The sequence below is a fragment of the Sapajus apella genome, unplaced genomic scaffold, assembly GCF_009761245.1.
Source record: "Sapajus apella isolate SASKATOON/1434 unplaced genomic scaffold, GSC_monkey_1.0 scaffold19, whole genome shotgun sequence".
In the NCBI taxonomy this organism is placed as follows: domain Eukaryota; kingdom Metazoa; phylum Chordata; class Mammalia; order Primates; family Cebidae; genus Sapajus; species Sapajus apella.
The window spans coordinates 11042328-11060422 of NW_022436959.1; the positions used below are offsets into that span (position 1 = coordinate 11042328).

At 41.7% G+C, this 18095-nt stretch overlaps 1 protein-coding gene across 3 annotated transcripts; it reads right to left on the reverse strand.

The window, feature by feature from the left end:
- Positions 1 to 4263: 4263 nt before the first annotated feature.
- Positions 4264 to 18062, reverse strand: CBX3 (chromobox 3). Of its 3 annotated transcripts, none has more exons than XM_032286961.1 (6): positions 17681 to 18062; positions 16268 to 16319; positions 13179 to 13321; positions 10262 to 10424; positions 6555 to 6649; positions 4264 to 5546 (listed from the first exon to the last, which is right to left on the reverse strand). In XM_032286961.1, exons 2-6 carry the CDS (start codon positions 16289 to 16291, stop codon positions 5420 to 5422), a joined length of 552 nt encoding a protein of 183 aa, XP_032142852.1. In that variant the 5' UTR covers positions 16292 to 16319; positions 17681 to 18062; the 3' UTR covers positions 4264 to 5419. The 3 variants fall into 3 exon arrangements, with proteins under 3 accessions (XP_032142852.1, XP_032142850.1, XP_032142851.1); XM_032286959.1 differs by lacking the exon at positions 17681 to 18062 and adding an exon at positions 17415 to 17563; XM_032286960.1 differs by lacking the exon at positions 17681 to 18062 and adding an exon at positions 17411 to 17543.
- Positions 18063 to 18095: the final 33 nt, after the last annotated feature.

Consider the following 18095-nt stretch of genomic DNA (forward strand, 5'->3'; position numbering starts at 1 on the left):
TTTTTTTTTTTTTTTTTTTTTTTTTTTGAGACGGAGTCTTGCTCTGTTGCCAGGCGCCAGGCTGGAGTGCAGTGGTGTGATCTCGGCTCACTACAACCTCCGCCTCCCAGGTTCAAGCAATTCTCCTGCCTCAGCCTCCCAAGTAGCTGGGACAACAGGTGCGCACCACCACGCCCAGCTAATTTTTGTATTTTTCAGTAGAGACCGGGTTTCACCATGTTGGCTAGGATGGTCTCAATCTCTTGACCTTGTGATCCGCCCCCCTCGGCCTCCCAAAGTGCTGGGATTACAGGTGTGAGCCACCGCGCCCAGCCATGCCCAAATTTAAATTTAGCACCCTTCCCCAAATAGATACTAGGTCCTCTTCCAGGTGCTAGGCATAACAGCAGTGAAAAAGACAAGTACTTGTTCCCATGTTCTAGAAGAGGAGAAAGCAAAAGATTCAGTCCTTCTCTGCCCTGGTTTGCCTAACTACCACCTGTGGAAAGATCAGTATCTTATTTTTTCATGATACTACAAAGGAGTAGTATTATTTAAGAATCCTGTCCTATATTAGATGTCATGTTTTGGTGCTAGAAAACGGTTGACTATGGCTTTCTGTGGAGAACAACTGAGATTTCAGAGTGAATCCGAGTTTTTCATTGTATTGCCACTCTATGTAATGAACTGCAAGAAGGCTACAGCATTCTCTCTGCAAAATGTCCCAACTTTTATGCCTTTCATCATGTCAGAGGAGTTCCTACAATATGACTCAAAGTTTTCTTGGGGCAAAATCAGATATTCATGAAAGCTAAACAGAGAGACTAGAGAATTAAAAGGGAGAAACCTCACTGCAACACTGTTTGCTAGAAGGATGAATTCCCTTTAAAATGTGTCCATCCTGGGGTCTATCCAAAGGTGTTCGGTTACTGAAATACCAAAAAGACCTTGTTAAGTGATGTCATGCATGTTGAATATATATCTACTTTGGTGTCTTAATTTTATTCTTAAATTTCCTAATGACCATTCTCACCTACTTTTCCCCTTGATGTCTGTCCCTCATTTTTCTTTATTCATTTCACTTCAATCTCTCCTACTCTCATCAAAATGAGTAAGAACGTAGACACTAAAAGTGGCTTTAGAGCACTAAAAATATTAGCTTAATATACAAGAATGATCAATTCAGAATATTAAATTAGGATGTTATTAGTGTCCAATAAATGCATTAGGGAAATAGGTAGTTGTTGGGTCCTACTGAGCTTGACTTATCCTTTTTTTAAATTTTATATATATATATATATTTTTGTTTTGTTTTTTGAGACGGAGTTTCGCTCTTGTTACCCAGGCTGGAGTGCAATGGTGCGATCTCGGCTCACTGCAACCTCCGCCTCCTGGGTTCAGGCAATTCTCCTGCCTCAGCCTCCTGAGTAGCTGGGATTACAGGCATGCACCACCATGCCCAGGTAATTTTTTGTAGTTTACTAGAGACGGGGTTTCACCATGTTGACCAGGATGGTCTCGATCTCTTGACCTTGTGATCCACCCGCCTCGGCCTCCCAAAGTGCTGGGATTACAGGCTTGAGCCACCGCGCCCGGCTATCTATCTATCTATATATATATTTTTTTTTTGAGACAGAGTTTCGCTCTTGTTACCTAGGCTGGAGTGCAATGGCGCTATCTCGGCTCACCGCAACCTCCACCTCCCGGGTTCAGGCAATTCTCCCGCCCCAGCCTCCTGAGTCGCTGGGATTACAGGCACGCGCCACCATGCCCAGCTAATTTTTTGTATTTTTAGTAGAGACGGGGTTTCACCATGTTGACCAGGATGGTCTCGATCTCTTGACCTCGTGATCCACCTGCCTCGGCCTCCCACAGTGCTGGGATTACAGGCTTGAGCCACCGCGCCCGGCCTAATTTTATATTTATTATTTTTTTTTTTTAACTTTTTTTTTTTAAGATGGGGTTTCACCATGATGGCCAGGCTAGTCTTGAAATCCTGACCTCAGGTGATCCACCCACCTCGGCCTCCCAAAGTGCTAGGATTACAGGCATGAGCCACCATGCCCAGCCGACTGATCCTTATAGTAGAAATTGAAATATGGCCAGTAGTGGTGACTCATGCCTGTAATCCCAGCACTTTGAGAGGCTCAGACAGGAGAATCGCTTGAACCCAGGAGGGGGGGGTTGCTGTGAACTGAGATCGTGTCACTGCACTCCAGCCTGGACAAGAATAGCAAAATTCCATCTGCAAAAATACCAAAATTGAAATATAAGGAAAAAGGTTGGTATGAAAGATTATTTAATATTAGATTCAGTATTATTTTCTCCTTTAAGGAGCTAAGATGCAGAACTTGTGAATAAAGATAAAAAGGGAGTCTATGGTCTTGTTTTCTAGAAAGTGGCCAGGTGCAGCGGCTCACGCCTGTAACCCCAGCACTCTGGGAGGCCAAGGCAGGAGGATTAAGTCCAGGAGTTTGAGACTAGACTGGGTAACATAGTGAGACCTCGTTCTACAAAATAAACAAAATTAGCCGTAGTCCCAGCTACTTGGGAGATGTGTGCCTGTAGTCCTACCTACTTGGGAGGTTGAAATGGGAGGATTGCTTGAGCCTGTGAAGTTGAGGCTGCAGTGAGCTGTGATCATGCCATTGCCCTCCAGCCTGGTGACAGAGCAAGAACATCTCAAAAGAAAAAAAAAAAAAGGCTTCTAGGTTGGGCACAGTGGCTAATGCCTGTAATCCCAGCACATTGGGAGGCTGAGGTGGGTGGATCAAGAAGTCAGGAATTTGAAACCAGCCTGACCAACATAGCCAAACCCTGTTTCTACTAAGAATAAAAAAATTAGCCAGGCGTGGTGACAGGTGCCTGTAATCTCAGCTGCTCTGGAGACTGAGGCAGGAGAATCACTTGAACCTGGGAGGCAGAGGTTGCCGTGAGCCGAGATTGCGCCACTGCACTCCAGCCTGGGCGACAGCGTGAGACTCCATCTCAAAAAAAAAAAAGCTTCAAAAAGTCAAGAACAATTTAAGAAGGCATTTTAGGCCGGGCGTAGTGGCTCATGCCTGTAATTCCAAGATTGTGAGGCCAAGGCAGGTGAATGGCTTGAGTTCAGGAGTTTGACTTGCCTGGCCAACATGGCAAAATCACTTCTCTACTAAATAAATACAAAAATTAGCTGGGCATGGTGGTGGGCGCCTGTAATCCCAGCTACTTGGGAGGCTGAGGCACGAGAATCACTTGAACCCAGGAAGTGGAAGTTGTAGTAACTGCACTCTAGCCTGGGCGACAGAGCGAGACCATCTCAAAAAAACAAATGACATTTTCAAATTGGCTGGAATTCTCTTACACATTTTGTTTACATAAGGCAAACATTCACTGTCCTGGAAAGCACTCTTCTAGCGACTGATGTAATCACAGTACTCCACACATCTCCTCACGCTTAATAGTTACAGGGAGGGCATCTGATGCAAGTCAGGACAATCAGAGATCTTTTAGAAGATTCTTTTTTCTTTGCGATGGAGTCTTGCCTTGTCACACAGGCTGGAGTGCAGTGGTGCAATCTAGGCTCACTGCAATCTCCACCTTCTGGGTTCAAGCGATATTCCTGCCTCAGCCTCCCAAGTAGTTGGCATTACAGGCGTGTGCCACCATGCCTAATTTTTGTATTTTTAGTAGAGATGGGGTTTCACCATGTTGGCCAGGCTGGCCTTGAACTCCTGACCTCATGATCCACCTGCCCTGGCCTCCCAAAGTGCTGGGATTACAGGTGTTAAGCCACCATGCATGGCAAAGGACAATATGTTTCGAGAAATGTCCTTACTAAAACTGAATGTAGGGCCAACTACTAATATTAATAGAAGGTTCTCTGTCATCTGCGAACCCCACTGCTGGGAGCAGTGGTAGGTGTGTAAGGAAGTACTTAATATTAACAGCAGTTATTTCCCTTTCTCTATTAATTTTGGAAATCAACTAAAATGTATCTATCATCTCACTCAGCCCTATCAGAATACTTATGTTCTTTAAAGGACAGTCACAACAAACCAGATTTTAAAATCTTACTTTAATGAGACAATACTCCCCAGTGGTCACATGAAACTAATTTTTATCTCCCAACTGTGGAAACACCTATTTCTAGTTAAATTTTAAACTCTTAAGCTAAAAAGATCTAGGGTATGTTCATCAATGCCTTACCGGTATCATCCAATTTACAAAGATAATCCAGTGGGGGTGGGCTTTCCTATTTCTATTGTGAGGGCAATCGGACAAAGAAGAAAAAAAGTCTAATTGCATAAAGGAATATAAAACTATTTATTAACCACTGTTCACCAGTATTTACAATAAAGTAAACAATATACAGTTGGATAACATTCTGATTACTACAAAGTTGTTTTTCCTGGCTTTTGTTGAACCAGTAAAGCAAGTAACTGAAAGACTGAGCCTACATGTAAGGAATGAGTTGGAGTAAAGAAAAAACATGCAGGTCAATAGGTTAGATTACAAAAGGTTGTTCATACATTTATGTCAGCAGGTCATAAACCGCCAACATCTCTGATTAGGTTTCTATGAACCAAGTCTTAGATGTTCCATGAATCATGACCTTTCAGTCAATGTAGCAACAGGAATTTCAACAGTTTGTTAAGGAATGGCCTTCTAGCAGATTTTTAAATGTTCATTTAACTAAGTTTTGTTTAGCTAATTAAAACACACTAGCACTTGTCTAGTTTCCTCATACGGATGGGTAAACCTCCTGTAATGTTAGTGATAAATTTTCCTTTCAGGAATTCTGCCAACAAAAAACTGCATTTATAGATATAGATGCTTTAAAATTATCCAATTTAAATTGTCCTATTAATTATAATCACTTATTTCTTTACATACTTGAAATGTATGGCTTCAGGAAAAATTTCAATTTAACTTGAAGTGATTAGCTCTTATTTTGCTCAGAATAATGGCATCTCAGAAACATGGGCTTACTTGTGACTTTTTGGTGAATGTTTAAAAACAAAACAAAACAAAAATTACATATGCATTTTATGTATACACACACAAAAAAAACACATAAAAAAACCCAGAATGGTCCTTAGGCTTATGAGAACACAAGTTTTGATTGAGTAATGACTATGGACGTTTTCCCTAACATTTAGAAAAGCTGTTCTTTAATGCAGAGGAAATAATATACCATGGTATCAAATGTTCTTTTCTGATCAAGGAAGCAATTACAGAAAGCTTTTATTGATTTGTTCTAAGTAACCAGTGCTATGGATGCCAAAAAAAAAAAAAAAAAAAAAAAAAAAACCCAACAACTCTTCCAACACTACCTTCAAAACGAACCTATCAAACTTGATTTTCATTGGATGTAGTTATTTCGTCACACTAATAAACCAAAAACAAGACCCAAATTTTATATATATATATAAATATATATAAAAAAAGTGAACAATTATTGAGCTTCATCTTCTGGACAAGAATGCCAAGTTAGTCTTTCTTCATAAAAAGCAATTACAATTTGAGGACACTTCATATTTGCCTCTTTCGCCAGCACCAAGTCTGCCTCATCTGAATCTTTCCTGTTTTAAAAAAAAAAAAAGAAAAACTCAGTCAGGAGTCTAAATGGTTCATGTCAATTGACAACCATTCATTTAAGAAATAGTCCAAATAGCTCTCTGTGGCTTCATGACCTGCAGGTATTGGAAGATTTACAGCTAAGATGCCAGGACTTCCTGAAAGCCTAGAAATGGTATGGCTGTCTCTAAGCCAGACCTGGTCACCTGCCCAGAGTGAGAAAAAGAGCCTTGGAATATGAAGAGACATGAGATGGTGGATAAACCCCCCCAGGAATTGGGAGCTGCTTTTTCTGTTCTTCTGTTTTGGATACATTTGAAGATAAAAACGTGTCAGGCCTCCATGTGCAAGCCTAGACCCAGAAAGTCTCAATTCCTGCTGCCTCAGCTGACCACTCCCCTAACCCCCACCTGCATTCACCATTATCCCTTATCACCCAGGGGAGCTTCCCATGAACATTAAGCTTCTCACCCCACCCTGCCATCTTAACTGTTCTTGCTCTGTGAATATCCCACCACTCCACCCTACCACCTTAACTACTCCTACACCTTATCCAACCTGCCTTTGTATACTCCTTGCCCCTACCCTCACCACTGTAACTGATCTTACTCTGTAATACCCCTGGCTTCCCCCCTCAAAATTGCCCCAACCTATAAAACCAATTCCCACTCTTCTCCCTTTGTCGGTCCTTTCTCGAATTCGGCCCGCTTGCACCCAAGCACGAAATAAAACAGCCTTGTCGTGCGCGCGCGCACACACACACGAAAAAAGGAAGGAAGAAAGAAAAAAAAGAAATAGTCTAAACAAAAGGTATCTAAGTGCTCCAGGAAGGTTATACGTTACTTTTGGCTATTTTCTAATAAACTTTTGTTTTCCAAAACAGGCCAGTTTGCTGACCATTGCTTTAAAACACTACTAGTAAAAGTTACCAGAATCACCCTCTCAGTAGATAACTATTTTTTTTAAGAAAGTCTATTCTTATTTTCAAATATAACAATCACCTGCACACTCACCATTTCATGAGAAACATCAATTCTCCACTGCTGTCTGTGGCACCAATTATTCTTTCAGGATCAAGACCTCTGGCAAATCCTCTTGGTTTGTCAGCCTGTTGGGAAGACATTTCTTCATAGAGCAAACTCTAGAGTATTAAATTGTTTTCATGGCATATTCTAAATTAAAACGTTCCAACAGCAGGACAGAAATGATTACAGCAGAGCCCATATTTGGTAATTAAAAACAACTGATTTCCATTAATTTTACAAGCAGAAAAACCACCTGAGTTTCATACTCAACAAAGAATACTTAAAATTTCCAAAAACATTCAGAATCAAAAGCCAAGAAAATTACTGCGTTGATACCAAGTGCAGAATTGTGTGAGGATACAGAAAAACTAATCCCTTTATTTCTGGTAATAATAAAGTCTTGAAAGTTAATATATTTCAAATTACTTCCAGGAATTAGTCTTAATTACTGACATATTTTTAAAGTATGAACAAAATACAAACAGTAGGAAATAATAAAAATGATAAAACTCATACCAATGATTTGTAATCACATTCTAAATGTTCAAACAAATCTGTCTAAGCCTTGGTCCAAGATAGGTTTGAACACGGCCCAACACAAATTTGAATACTTTCTTAAAACACTGAAACTTTTTTGGAATTTTTTTAAAGCTCATCAGCTATCACTGGTGTTAAGCCTATTTTATGTGTGGCCCTTGACAATTCTCCTAACGTCACCCAGGGCTCCAGGGCAGCCAAAAGATTGAACATCCTCAATAAGTACTTTCTAATGTGGCTCTCAAAATGTGGTCTACAGATTAATTGGGGATTCCAGAGACCTTTTTGGGAGGGGGTTGTGTAAGGTCCCCTTTTTCATCTATCTGTGACTTTGGATTGTCTTCATATACCTCCACCAAAATGATATACCATAGCAATCAAATGTGTTTAAAACTGCCTTCTGTTAAGGCACACGTTGAAGAGATTTGTAAAAATGTAAAATGCTATTATCAACTTTTTGTTTTAGTAAAGTCATTTTTCATAAAAAGTTGTTAAAAGCAATAGGTTTTTATTAATTGAATACATGAATGCTTCCGAAATTTGTTTTAATTTCTTCTATGTTACTGATAGTTATAAACTGTATAAATAAAAACTCTCTGCCTGTAGTCCCAGCTACTCTGGTGGCTGAGGTGGGAGTATCACTTGAGCCCAGGAGTTCTGGGCTGTAGCGTGCTACGCCAACTGGGTGTACGCACTAAGTTCAGCATCAATATGGTGACCTCCCGGGAGTGAGGGACCACCAAGTTGCCTAAGGAGGGGCGAAATTGGCCCAGGTTGGAAATGGAACAGGTCAAAACTCCCGTGCTTATCAGTAGCGGGATCCTGCCTGTGAACAGCCACTGTACTCCAGCCTGGACATATGGAGACCCCGTCTCTTAAAAAAAAAAGGAAAGAAAGAAAGAGGGAAAAAAAAAAAAAACAACTCTCTGGATCCCCAATAATTTTCTAGCATATAATGAGGCCTTGAGACCAAAAAGTTTGAGAACTGATACTAATAAATACTTTATTCCTATCATTTTTTTTTTTTTTTGATGGAGTTTCACTCTTGTTGCCCAGGTTGGAGTGCAATGGCGCCATCTTGGCTCACCACAACCTCCGCCTCCCAGGTTCAAGTGATTCTCCTGCCTCAGCCTCCCAAGTAGCTGGGATTACAGGTACGCACCAATTTTTATTTTTAATAGAGACAGGGTTTCTCCATGTTTGTCAGGCTGATGTCGAACTCCCAACCTCAGATGATCTGCATGCCTTGGCCTCCCAAAGTGCTGGGATTTCAGGTGTGAGCTACCACGCCCCGCCGCTATCCGAGTTTTATATCAATGTGACAGGCTCTGGAGTCACAGTGCCTGGGTTAGAATGACGGGCCTACCCTGCTCATGAGCTGTGTGGCTTTGAGCAAGTTAATTAACCTCTTTGTGGTAAGGCTAATAAAGTAGAACTTTAGTATCTACTACATAGGTATTTCACAGCACATGAAATGCAAATGATTTGGAACACAGTATGGCAAATGGTAACAGCTCAAGAAGTACTGTTAAAGTTGTGCTTGATTATCTAATAATTTTTTGAAACAGGTTTTGCTCTGTTGCCCAGGCCAAAGTGCACTGGCATGATCACAGCTCACTACACCTTGATCTCCCAGGCTCAAGCAACACTTCTGCCACAGCCTTCCAAGTAGCTAAGAATACTAGGCATCCACCACGTCTGACTGATATATTTTTTTTCTTTGTAGAGATGGGGTCTTACTACGTTGCCCAAACTGGCCTCCAACTCCTGGGCTCAAGCGATGTTCCTGCTTTGGTTTCCCGAAGTGCTGGGATTACAGGTGCAAGCCACTGTGCCTGGCCAAAACCGTACTTCTGTTGAGCACGGGATTTACTTTCAGAACCAAATTATGTAGTCAATTTCGTTTCTTCATCCGTAAAATAGTGACTATACCTATGACCTTATACAATGAGTTGTCATGAAGGTTGGAATTCTTGGCTTCTAGTTCAAATGATCAAGTTTCAAATCCCAAGTCCTTACCAATTAATATGTATTGTCTCTTTAGTGTCAGAGCCTAGAATCTAATTCAGCACCAAGATGTCTCCCCAAATTGCCATACTAGATCAGCAGGCAAGGCAAGTATAATCTACTTTTACAGTCAAGGGTGGAAGCAAGAAGTTACCTGACTTCCTGAAGCCACAGAGATATAAGTGAAGCAAAGTTTGGACCAAAGCATACGTATACTGAAGGAACTAAATAACTCAATTCATGCCAAGAATGTAAGTTTTTATTATCGAAGATTATATACTTCAAAATCAGTGCATTGTTTGGCAATACAAAGATGACATGCTAGTACTTTTTGACGGTTGATGCCATTAATGAACTGTAATCAGAAAGTTCTATTTGCATTGTTCTTACTGTAATGCAAAGGCTTTCAATAATCCAATATTAGTATTGTTTGTACTAAAGATTCCTAGCCTTAATCACAGGTAATGGGATGGATCAGGGATCAACTCCATGAAACTAAGAAAAATTGCCTAAGTAAGTGGCATAAGCACTTACTGCACATTTACACAATGTAGACTAAACCACACCTATCCTTATTGTCCTAAGTATTAAAATATTTAAAGTACAATTAAGAGGCCTTTTAGAAAAGTATTTGAGGTTTTTTTTTTTTTTTTTTTTTTTGAGACAGTCTCTCTGTTGCCCAGTGGCATGATCTTAGCTCCCTGCAACCTCCACCTGCCAGGTTCAAGTGGTTCTCCTGCCTCAGCCTCCTGAGTAGCTGGGATTACAGGCATGTGCCACCACGCCTGGCTAATTTTTGTATTTTTAGTAGAGATGAAGTTTCACCACGTTGGTCAGGCTGGTCTTGAACTCCTGACCTTGTGATCCACCCACCTTGGCCTCCCAAAGTGTTGGGATTACAGGCTTGAGCCACTGTGCCCGGCCTGAGATTTTAAAAATCAAACCATCAGACCGGCACAGTGGCTCACGCCTAGAATCCCAGCACTTTCCGAGGCTGGTGGATCACCTGAGGTCAGGAGTTTGCACTGTGGGGGGAGGTTGCAGTGAGCCAAGATTGTGCCACTGCACTCCAGCCTGGGCAACAAAATCAATCAATCAAGCCATCAACCTTTTACAAAAGGACAAGCTGCTGGGCAATATTGTATACTTACAGCATCTCTTTTCTTCTTTGATTTGCTGTCATCAGATTCACTGTCAGACAAAGATTTTCTTTTTGTACCATCTTTTTCTTTGCCAGCTTTTTGAGAATTAAGAAATGCTTCAATCAACTCTGGACAATCTAAATTTTCTTCAGGTTCCCAAGTATTGTCAGCACTGTTAAAAAAAAGATAAAAAATGAGATTCAATTAAAGATGATTCATCCCCATTATCCAGATCCATTTTAATAGACACCTGGGGAAATAAAAAGTCCTCTGTACTGCAGATACTAATCATTTCCTCCTTCCCTACATTTTATTTCTCCACACCCCCGAAGCAGGGTCTTGCTTTGTTGCCCAGACTGGAGTGCAGTGATGCGTGAAGATTTCAACTCCTGGGTCGCGCAATCCTATGCCTCAGCTCCCTCTCCCCACTCACCCAGTAGCTGGGACTACAGGCATGCACCACCATACCCAGCTAACTTAAAACACTAAAAAAAAAAAAAAAAAAAAATGGAGAAGGGGTCTCTTGCTTTGTTGGCTAGGCTGGTCTTGAATTCCTGGTCTCATGTAATCCTCCAGCCCTGGACTCCCAAAGTGCCAGAATTACAGTTGTTAGCCACTGCACCCAGGCTCGACAGTCTTGAGAGAAATCTGCTATTTTACCTCCAAGTTAAGTAAACCTCACTGTAACAGAATAATTGAAACAGCTGAACAAATGCAAATTGCCAATTCCCGCCCCAAATTAGTAAGTATGTCATATCATGTCTAGAGTTGGGACTTCCAATGCCATGTTTTAAGACAAAATTTGTGATTCCGAAGCATTAGACATTTTCAATTTTTGCTGGCTGCTCAAACTGGGAAATGGTATAGAGTGGGCTGGTAAACCAAAAGCTAAATCCAGTCTTTTGCATGGTTTGCAAACTAAAAATATTTTTACATTTTTAAATGGTTGGAAAAATATTTCAAACTAAATTATACATCATTTGAATTTTAGGACCCACAAATGAAATATCATTGGAACACATCCACGCTCATCCGTTTAGACGAGCAGGGATGTAGAGACAAGACCTGTGGCCCACAAAGCAGAAAATAATTACTATATGACACTTTAGGGGGAAAGGTTGCTGACCCCTGATACAACATAAGGGTGAGATGACTTTCTATGGATTTTTTAGAGTTGCTGTAAAAAAAGAAAATGAGTATCAATTAATAGATGTGAAAGTAAGATCACCCTGCACCAGCAACAGGCTTGCCAACTTCATGCTCTGGTCCAAAAAAATCTTTACCGAACTAGGTGTGATGAAGTTAGTAATTTTAGGGATGCTGAGGTAGCTAGATCATGAAGTCAGGGGATTGAGACCAGCCTGATCAACATGATGAAACCTCATCTCTACTAAAAAAAAAAAAAATACAAAAATTAGCTGGGCATGGGAGTGGGCGCCTGTAATTGCAGCTGCTCAGGAGGCTGAGGCAGTAGAATTGCTTCAACCTGGGAGGCAGAGGTTGCAGTGCGCTGAGATGGCGCCACTGCACTCCAACCAGCCTGGGCAACAGAGACTCCTGTCTCATTAAAAAAACAAACAAAGAAAACAGCCTTCTACATTACCTATTACATTGCACATGGCATGTGCAGTATAATTATGCTAGTGGCCTGAAGTTTTGGGAGAAGAAAGAGGGAAGAACCCATCCATTTCCAAATGTTTTGATGGGTAAAAATAACTTTTCATGTTTCATGGGCTTAAAAAAGTACGGACTTATGATACATACTAAATTTCAACTAAGAATACTGGAGGATAAAACAGGCAAACCTAAATCTCCCATTCAACTCATATTCCCAAACTGCCATGCATTAAATGTGAAGAGGAGGGGAAGCAGGAGATAACAAATATGCGAAGCCCAATCATTTGACTATCATATGCTCCATCTCTAGCATGCTCAGGAAATTGATCTCCACCTATCCATTTTTAATTGTCACTGCCTATGGAGCTTTGTGGTGTTAAGGGGGAAGATACCAAGCAGATAAGCACAACATACCCAACTGTTAAAAGTATGTAATTTCTGCATGTTCAAGTTATTCACATTTTATGAATAACTAACATTATCAAGAATAATGAGAGCAATTCCTAACAAAGAACACAAGGAACCAGAGAGCTTAAAAAATGCCCAGGCTTGATGGGCGCGGTGGTGCACGCCTGTAGTCCCCTACTTGGGAGGCAGAGGTGGGAGGATTACTTGAGCCCAGGAGTTCTGGGCTGTAGTGTACTACGCTGATCAGGGGTCCGCACTAAGTCTGGCATCAATATGGTGACCTCTTGGAAGTGGGTGACCACCAGGTTGCCTAAAGAGGGGTGAACCAGCCCAAGTAGGAAACGGAACGGAGTAGGTCAAAACTCCTGTGACGATCAGTAGTGGGAATGCGCCTGTGAATAGCCACTGCACTCCAGCCTTGATAATATAGTGAGACCCTATCTTAAAAAAAAAAAAAAAAAAAAAAAGCGCCCAGGCTCTACTTCTTAGGTATTAGGATATAATAAACCTAGTATAAACCCTAGATTATGAGTACTCCTATATAAGACCCACTAGCCTATATTGAATAGCTTCAATGTTTTTTAGTACCCTCTGTGTGGAGAAAAATAATGCAAATTATTCTAATTAGTATAATACCTAGCCAAATTAAAATACATTACATAGTAAACTACACTCTGTAATTTTATAAATTTGACTCCCCAGGGTAATAAACTAGTCTCTAGTCGGCTCGGCTTCAACTGTACAATGAAATCTTGGTTCTTCTTAAAATAAGATACCTAAATTAAAGGGTCTTTATATTTAAAGATGTCTATGGGAAAGCAGATAAAAGCCAGGTTAAAAACATTTTAAAACCACTCAGTTGCAGTTAAACATACAATAAAGAAGCACTAAGATTTCTTACTCTGTAAATCCCTTCCACTTCAGGAAATACTCCACTTTCCCATTTACTACCCGTCGATCTAGTACTTTTTCCACCACAAATTCTTCAGGCTCTGCCTCTTCAACTTTTTTACTCTTTCCATTCTGTTTCTTTCCCATTTTTTGCTAAAATAAAACAAAAGAGAAATTAAGAGACATTCTTCTTGACTTTAAAGCACATTTTCAAGGCTAAACGGCTTATATTATTACATTCAACAAAAATTTACTTCTATATCCCAGGGCAGACACCTTCTGGAAAGATTAAAAGTCAACAGACAATAAAAGAATGCTTTATTCTGTTGATTTAGCTGAAACTTACAGCCCACCACCCAAAATAACACAATCCAAAACATTATCTGGAAAATAGTTCTTTTCTCAGTCTTATCTCTAGGTAGTCTCATAAGACCAAGTTTACTAGAGTTTTCAGTCATTTTAACAATACAGGAACAACTGTGTAGGAAGTACTTAAAGGGTGATACAGGTAAGAAAGCAGTAGTGACAGGTCTTCAGTGAACCTATGACAGACCTTACAGACACACCCAGATGGTAAGAGCCTCCTTCTCAATTCAAATATTAATGTCAAAAGCTCCAACGATACAGAGAAAAGCTAACAGCAGAATGAAAATATGGTTCAAAATCCTGATACCAACTGCAGGGTCAACTATGGACACCACAAGGGGGTTAAAGGACAAGATTATTTTTCCGTAATCTCTGTAGTTATTTCTTACCACTTAGAACAAACCTATAAAGCTGTCACTTCAAGAGGCCAAAATGGCTGATTCATTTTAATTCCCTAATGTGAAAAAAATTGTTCTTTCCTGGTTTCTCAAGAGAAAATCTTAACTGGTAGTGGTGTAACACTGTAGGAGACCAACTTCAACCAGTTCTTTCCAGTAACTCAAGACATGTTATGAGAGGATTAAAAATGGGGAAAATTTCAAAAACCTGAAATGGTTAATCAGAAGTTACTATGGGCTGAGAAAGAACCTATCTTAAAATTTCACCTTAAAACAAATGCTATTAAAAAAATATAAACCTCCACTGCCCAGTCACTAAAGCCATCCCACAACTAAAGCACCGGAGCACAAAAAAGGAGCAACACCTCAAGTCTACAAAAGGACATTTTAAGCTATGCAGGCATATGGAGTGTGCAGACACATATGTAAGGCCTCAAGACTGCAAAAGGACATTTCAAGCTATGCAAGCATATAAGTGTACACACGTACATACACATACACACACACGAATTAAAAATCCCCTAGAATACAAAAAAGTGCAGCAAACACCTGACTTTTCTGAATGCCATGTCCAAGTCAGGTCTTACGATTCTCATTAGTAAAGATACTTGAGTATTGGGCCCAAACAGCTTTCTACCTCTGTACAGTAAAAGAAGGTAGAAATAATAGTGGGAGGAGTAAAGACAAACTGCAATAGGGAGACGTGTGTTAGACACCTATACTAGATGAAAAACAAAACAGCTACTGCCACAAAGGGAGAAGGCTGACAAAATGAGAAGAAAGTCCAAAATAAATACAGAAAACAAAAAGGATACACAGTAAGATTAAAAAAAAAAAAAAAAGGCAGACAAAATGCCATACAGTTCTTACTACTGTGGCATTCACAAGCTAGTTTCAAATGCTCACCATTTCTTAACCCAGCAGTTTTTTCCAAAGGTGAATTTGAGTCACAATAGATTTCCCATTATTTAAGTGAAATTAATTATTTCCCATTTAAATTACAGCACACACATCTCACAACACTAATGAATTTTTAAAATGAAAAGTTAGCTAAAAGCTTTTAAAGTGGTCAACTTGTGACCCTTCACAAAATATTTAAATACCAATAAATAACAGATTACAAAAGCTATCAACTGTGCAAAAACAACTTAATTTTAATGGGAACATCTATTTGTTTGCTTTCTGTATTTATATTCAGCCTTAAAGCCTCATAAACAGCTAATTCCTTTCCCATCTAATACTTGAAGGAGAATACAAGCAACTTAAGGCAATTACCTACACTTTGGTTTACCGATTATGGAATCTGAAGGTCAACTCAATCCTGAGGAGCCACTGATGGTTCTCATCTCCACGTACAATACAATACATGAGAATAATTTGCACCACTGACTCATCAGACAGGTTTTACATTACTTATCTCAATCTGTTTTCCAGAGTATCAGACTTAAATGTACAATCTAATGATGGCACGAATTAAAAAAACACCAACGTGCCCGTTTTAGTGTGAAACCCAAAGAGAGAATATACAGACCAAAAACAAATGCTTTGCTTTAATTAGGAGACATCTAACACCTTTACACGCTTATGATTAGTGGTATGTTAGAATTAAATGTTGTGAGAACTAGGACCATGAATTTCGTGATTTTTATGTGACTATTCCAGCGTTTTAAAAAACTTGAAATTTGATATGGCTGAATATACGTATGTCTTAAACTGCTGGAGAGAAAAATATTGGTCAAAAGATACAGAAGATCTAGTGTTTTCTCCCTCCTGGGTCATATTTGTGATTTCGATCACTTTGTGTTCAAATAACAGAACACTGCAATAAATTAAATTTGATTCTTCTATAAGTTAGAGTAAGTTAAAACAAGATAAAGTGACCAAAGGAATTTGAAAGTTTATTGACTTTTGCTCCAATCTAGGTGCACAGGGTACCCTCGTTCTTTAAATTGGGCTTTAATGAAAATACTTCTCTACAATTCAGTGGATTTAAGGATTCTGTCAACCAAAAAGGGCTTTATCATTTCATGCAACATTTTTGCACGTTGCAAAAATTTGTGTATTTCTATTTGAAGATAAAAATCTTCAGCAAAATCCAAAATGCACTGTCCTTCAAAGATTAGCCTTTTTAAAACTAGTTAAGACACTATGAAGCCAAGTCAGTATCTCCATGTAATGATTTCATTTTGCTCCTAATTTTCCCCTATAATTATGCTGGGAGAGCTGGGAAATATGTGGATGTAAATTTCTCAACCACAGAGATGCAACGTTACACTTTTTCGGGGAAAAAAACTTTAGTTAAATCCTTACATATTATATGTTTTCATTAACTTACCAATGTAGTTTTATTGGAGGCCATTTTTTATTGCAGACTTGAAGAGCTATTACTAGAAAAATGCATGACAGTTAAAAGATGTTTGCACGACACAAAAAAGAGTAGCTAAACACAAGTTCTGTTTGGATTCCAACCCCCAAGTAGGGAGCGCACATTTCAAACGTGGATACCAATTCCAGAGCAGATTTGCGCTCCTACTTAAATTGCTTATGGTGCACATGTTTAAGTATGTCTTCCTAACCAAGTGAGTCTAGAAAGACTTTACTGGAGATCTTGGTACCTAATACAGCTTTATATGGCTTAAAACAGGGGACAAGCGTCTTTTCCAATCGAAGTCCCACTTATGATAAAGTCCATGTCCCATTTTTAAAGGACAACCCTTTCGGTTTAAAACCAGGCAAAATTACCAACTCACAACGGTAAACCACCGTGAATCTTCTCTCTGCTCTGCAATCCTAACTTGGTTTCTGCTCAGAAACCCTCCCTCTTTCCAATCGGTAAATAACTAAAAGAAAAAAACTTAAGATGCTTCAGTCCCTGTTTCGTGACACTTTGAAGAAGCAATCACCTCTTTCATACACCCGCTCCCCCTCCGCCCCGCCCCCCGCCCCCCACGCTCGACGTCCCGAGGCCTAAGCGCGGGCACTCGCCCCCACCCGGGAGCGCGGGCCTCGTGGTCAGCTCATCTGCTGGGAGAAACAAAGGCCGCGTCGCAGGGGCTCAAGGGCACTGCGCCACACCGCCCGCGCAACCCCCGCGGCGGCCACGTAACGGGGCCGCGCGCCACCCTCCCGGAGGCCCAAGTCTCGGCCCAGCCCCGCGTGGCGGCCAGGGGAGGGGGCCCCTCCGCCAGAACGCTGGTGGGGGAGGGGAAGAGAAATGCGCTTTGTCTCTTAAGAGAGTGACCGTCGCCACAACTCTCTACCCCCTCGAGGGCAGGGCAGTCCCCCCAATTAACTGCAGGCGCCGGCTTGCGCCAGGCCAGCCGCAAGGCCACCGCCCGACCCTCCATCCCTTCCCGCAGCTCCAGGTGCGGGGTCCGGCGGGGAAGGAAGGGGAGGGGAGCAAGGAACCGGGCCCCCGGAGCGTGTGTGGTATCTAAAAAACCACCACCGAACGAGGGCTAGAGAAAAGGAAAACCACCGACTTCACCGCCTCCGAGCTGCTCCGGGTCGCGGGTCTGCGGCGTCTTCGGCCCTGCGCGCCTGCAGCTCCAGCCACATCCAAGGGGGGAGGGAGCCGGGAGCTGCGCGCGGGGCTGCCGGGGGGGAGGGGTGGCACCGCCCACGCCGGGCGGCCACGAAAGGCGGGGCGGCGGGCGCGCGCCCGGCGGGGGGGAGGGGCCGTGCGCCGCGCCCGCTGGGAACTGGGGCCCAAGGTGGCGAGGGCGGCCGCGACGACCGCGGCACTTACCGTTTGCGGCTGGCTCCTGGTGGTCCCCCGAGGGGAGGGAGAGGGAAGGAGGGGCGCGGACAGTGACCGGAGTCTCTCGGCGGTGGCTTTTCTGCTTGGCAGCCTCTGCGGCTGGCGCCAAAACCGGACTCCGCCTACTTCCTCGCCCCTGGGGTGTGGAATACTCCAGACGCTGGGGGAGGGGGAGTTGGGAGCCTCAAAACTAGTACTCGCTTTGGGACCACTTTTGGCAGAGACTCCTCCTCGATCCCAGGGGTCAGCCCCATAGGCGCGGGCCAGGATTAGGTCAGTGTGGCGTGAATAGTAATTTGACTATAAGTTGATTTGGGTGTTTCCGGAAGGGGCTGAGTCGGGGCACGGAAAACGAAAAGGGAAAGCTACTAAGATTTTTATGGCGGGAGAAGGGAGATGGGTA

Excerpts from the sequence above, each read along its gene's own strand:
- CBX3 (XM_032286961.1), bottom strand. The coding sequence starts at position 16,291 with ATGGCCTCCAATAAAACTACATTG. Across the intron at positions 6,650-10,261 it reads CAAAGAAGAAAAGAGATGCT|GCTGACAAACCAAGAGGATT; the intron begins GTAAGTATACAA and ends TCTTCCCAACAG. Across the intron at positions 5,547-6,554 it reads TTGATGTTTCTCATGAAATG|GAAAGATTCAGATGAGGCAG; the intron begins GTGAGTGTGCAG and ends TTTTTAAAACAG.